Below are 4,429 nucleotides of genomic sequence, written 5' to 3' on the forward strand. Positions count from 1 at the left end.
GTTATATTATTTTTTATAATTGTGTGACACGGATCTTTTATTATTTTATGCATAGATTCTTTCTTTTTTTTTCTTCTCAAATATGCATTGGTTAACAAAAGGAAAGACACAAATCAGGCGTTAAAACTCGATGAAATATATTGAATATTAATAAACATAACTATACAACAAGAGAAGAAAGAGTCTAAATTGTTATATGTAGCGATTATTGGTAACCCAACCTTGCGTATATTAATTATTGATGTAAAATATTTCGACCCTCCAGCTTAAAACTTATGGTTCCCAAAACATTAGTAGAGCCTCAAAATCTGCTTAAGTAAGTTCGATCATTTTAATACGCTACTTTTGATTTGTTTATGTTATAACAGTTGTATTCATATCGTGGGTTTTTAAAATATAATTGACGAGTTTATATTATAAGGAGGCCCAAATTTTATTTCGCACAGGGCCTAAATTTTGTTTAGCATTTTCGGGGACGGGCCTGCGGCCAACGGTGAAAATACCCACTTAAGAGTTAGATTTTAAACACTTTAAAAATCTTGTCGTTTAACCATCACTCACATGCCATTAGAATCGCGCACTTGTTTGAAACAAAAATGACAAACTAATTTCCGTTATCTTAACCATTTTCAGTTGCTGTAATTTCGTTACCCTAACCAAAACTAAATCAAAATGTCAGACAACATTCCGTTCGACATTCAAGCGGAAATCATCAAACGCCTTCCTGTTAAATCATTAATCCACTTTCAATCCGTCTGCAAAACATGGAAAACCCTAATCACCAGCTCCGATTTCATTAAGCGTCACCGCACACAGGCGCAACATCATCATCTACTTGTAAGGTACAAAGATGCAATTGATTACGAGCATAATTACGTTTCATTTGTTGATGATCATACATTTCCTCAACACAAAGTTAACCAAACCGTTCCCGATTTGATTTACAACCTTATAAACCCTAAAATAATCGCCAGTTCTCATGGATTATTGTGTTTGCACAGTAATAATAACCAATTTGTCCTTTGGAATGTTTCAATTAGAAAAGCTATTGTTGTTGTTAACCCTAGTAGCGTAAACGATGAGATATATGGAACTTCTATAGGTTTTGGGGTTTGTCGTGAGACCAATGACCCTAAGATTGTCAAGGTTACATGCGTTGATCAACGGAGTGAGATCCGTATGGAAAGTGTGACTAACTTTGCTCCTCGTGTTGAGGTTTTTACGTTAAGCGCAAGGGTTTGGAGAAGTTCATATGGCAATCTCCCTCGTGAATCAATTCATTTTTATCCCTTTAAAGGGGCGGTTGTAAATGGAGTTTATTATTGGCTTGCTAATGATAGGATTACTATGGACGGTGAGCATAAGTTTATGATTGTTTCATTTGATATGACAAGTGAAGAGTTTGGAGAAGTAATCCTTCCGAATAGTTTAGCACGCATGGGTTTGTGCTTGTCTAAGTCAGGGGTCCGGGAATCTCTGGTTTTGGTTGCATTTGATTTGCATGACATTAATCCGAGCTTTGATGTATGGATGATGGGGGATGGTGTTTTGAAGTCGTTTACAAAGCTGTTCACTCTTACACCAGAAGAAGATACTATATTTAAGGGGTTTCTGAAGAGTGGTGAGCCTATAATTGAAATTCCAGAGCAAGAAGAGGGTGATGGTGGACAACTTGCTGTTTACGAGCCCTACTCAAAACTCATTGATAGTCTTGGGATTGTTGGAAAATGGGGTACGTTTGATGTGTATGACTACAAGGAGACATTAATTCTACTTGATTAACCAAATGTAATGGTTGATAATGGCATTTGAAAGCATGTTTTTGGGACTGAGTTTAGGTTATTCGTCTTTAATTTCAAACACATGTTATAACATATGATCATTTTTCCATGGTTTATGTTGATCTTATTACTCAAAACACATGGAGTAATTCAAGACATTGCATTCTATAAGAAATAAGGTTTTTCTAATATCTAAGCAAGTGCCATCAAGAATTTGCACCCAAAAAATCACTCTGTTTGTTATTATAAAATCTTAATGAGTTATACAGTTGATATTAATTTTGTTCTTGTTCTTGGGTATATATTTGTGAATTGTGACATACTAAGTTTAGTTTAGTTGAAAAGCTGTTGTTGCAAGTTTTACAGTTAATATGAATTTTGAAGTCAACAAAGACCCAAAGCATAAGTGTAGTTCTGTATTTGAAACAGGGGATGAATCACTATTGTTGAATTTGTTGGTTAAATTGGTAATATTTTCTAAATATAACTCCCACTGAAGTTTGTAAATAATTAGCAGATTTAAGACTATCATAACCCTTAGTAGACTTAGACTACCTTGAAGATTTGACCATAGGATACATAATCCAAAGTCATTTTACTTTTGGTAATAGATTTTAATTTCATCAACCATTTTGTTTGGCCATCTGTGATCCTTCCAATTTCAACAGATGTTCGAAATACTGTATTTTACCAAGAATGTATTGAACTTATGATTTTGGGGCTGAACCGTACAAATTATTCCCTTCTACATCGTATTGAAAGTATGCATACCACATGCTCGATAAAATGTCTGAGAAAATTGCAGGATATAACTGCTAAACAAACATCAATATTACCACAACTTTAGTTTCAAGGGATTTACCATAACTAGATCATAGGCACACTTTGTGTGAGATAAGCTCAATTTCACAACACTTTGTTGAAACCCACAAACATACTTTTCTTACAAATCTACATACTTTTACTTAAAAAAAAGTTGAAATTTTCTTTGCAACATGTCGGTGAAGAAGCCCTTCATGCGGATTTGGTGGAGCATGGTTGGTGTTATCATTCTTATGAATTGGGCTCGGATATAGAGGAGGGTTTGACTTAATTACGTTTATCTTATTCGTATTTGTGATGTTTTTTTTTCTCTCTCTTTTATTGTTTTCTATTTAAATTTTAATGAAACTTTAACGTTTAATTTTATTAAGAGTATTTAATTATTTTAATTACATTTGTTAATATATAAATAGTAGAAAACAATAATGAGAATTTTTAATTAAGGGGCTCTTCAAATTTTGGAGAGTGCAGTGCTTAAATACAAGAAAAGCGGCGTTTGTAAAAAACAATAATTAAATAATGATTATCCAATCACCAACCAAACCCCTTACATTACACCCATTTCGAGTATTTATGGGTGAGAAAACTGTGTCTACATGTCGCCAATGTGACAACACTTTTTCCTCACCCAAGCCTCCTAGCCAAACCTTATAACACATAGTCATAAAACGACCGAAAGTTAAATAGATATGAAAGAACCAATGAATTCTCCTTTCATACTATGTTATGCTTATTAACGGTTTTTTAATAGAATTGCAACACAACAAAGGGTATTTACATTAACCTTATCAAATTATGAGAATTTAGCTAATTATGCCCAAACTAACTTGATAAAACATAAAAGACATCTAACCAATAGTGTTAAAAAGTAGAGTAAAGTGCCATTTTAGTCCTTGTGGTTTGACAAATAATGCGAATTTAGTCCAAAAACTTTATTTTTTGCATATGGACCCTCCACGTTTCCCAGTTCTTGCCAATTACATACAAATCACTAACCCCGTTAAATTTTATCGTTAAGTCAGGGGTAGACATGTATTTTCACTCTTTCTTATTATAATACTTATTTAAGTAAACTGCGGTTTTCGTCCCTCTGGTTTGGCAAAATCTGCAGTTTTAGTCTAGTAGTTTCAAATTTGCAATTTTCTTCCTTATGGTTTCGTTGCACTTGCAATTAAACCCGAATTTATTAACCTTGTTAAGTCTTGTCGTTAACCCATTTGCGTGCCCCTCATGTGACGATCAATTTTGTCTTTTCTTTCTCCAGATAAACCTCAGCCCTAGTTCGCAACCCCCTCACGTGAGGGGGTAGGGTGCATTTTGGGAAAAAGGGAAAAAAGAAGGAACAAAATTGCCCCTCACGTGAAGGACACACTGATGGTTTAACAACCAAACTTAACGAGATTAGGGAATTCGAGTGTAATTCAAGTGAAATGAAACCATAGGGAAGAAAATTGCAAACTTAAACTATTGGACTGAAACCGCAGATTTTGACAAACCAGAGGGACGAAAACCGTAGTTTACTTAAATAAGTATTATAATAAGAAAGAGTGAAAAGACATGTCTACCCCTGACTTAACGATAAAATTTAACGGGGTTAGTGATTTGGATGTAATTGGCAAGAACTGGGAAACGTGGATGGTCCATATGCAAAAAATAAACTTTTTGGACTAAATTCGCATTATTTGTCAAACCACAAGAACTAAAATAGCACTTTACTCTAAAAGGTATTTGTTTATGTTCAGTTCATTTGCGAATATTTGTTAATTGTGTTTATGAGGTCATGTTCCGACTATCATTCTAAAGTACGGGTTTAAAGCTTTGGTTAA

The 4,429-nt window shown here is 34.0% G+C and overlaps 1 protein-coding gene across 1 annotated transcript; it reads left to right on the forward strand.

The window, feature by feature from the left end:
• Positions 1–639: 639 nt before the first annotated feature.
• LOC143538304 (F-box/kelch-repeat protein At3g23880-like) lies at positions 640–2,005 on the forward strand. Its single transcript, XM_077031892.1, has one exon. It carries the CDS (start codon positions 673–675, stop codon positions 1,780–1,782), a length of 1,110 nt encoding a protein of 369 aa, XP_076888007.1. The 5' UTR covers positions 640–672; the 3' UTR covers positions 1,783–2,005.
• The last annotated feature ends 2,424 nt before the right edge of the window (positions 2,006–4,429 follow it).

Source organism: Bidens hawaiensis, unplaced genomic scaffold (genome assembly GCF_021521415.1).
Source record: "Bidens hawaiensis isolate Kalapana, Puna unplaced genomic scaffold, B.hawaiensis_p1.1 tig00011542_1, whole genome shotgun sequence".
NCBI classification, from domain to species: domain Eukaryota; kingdom Viridiplantae; phylum Streptophyta; class Magnoliopsida; order Asterales; family Asteraceae; genus Bidens; species Bidens hawaiensis.

Coding starts and splice junctions, on each gene's coding strand:
- LOC143538304 (XM_077031892.1), top strand. CDS start 673: ATGTCAGACAACATTCCGTTCGACATTCAAGCGGAAATCATCAAACGC.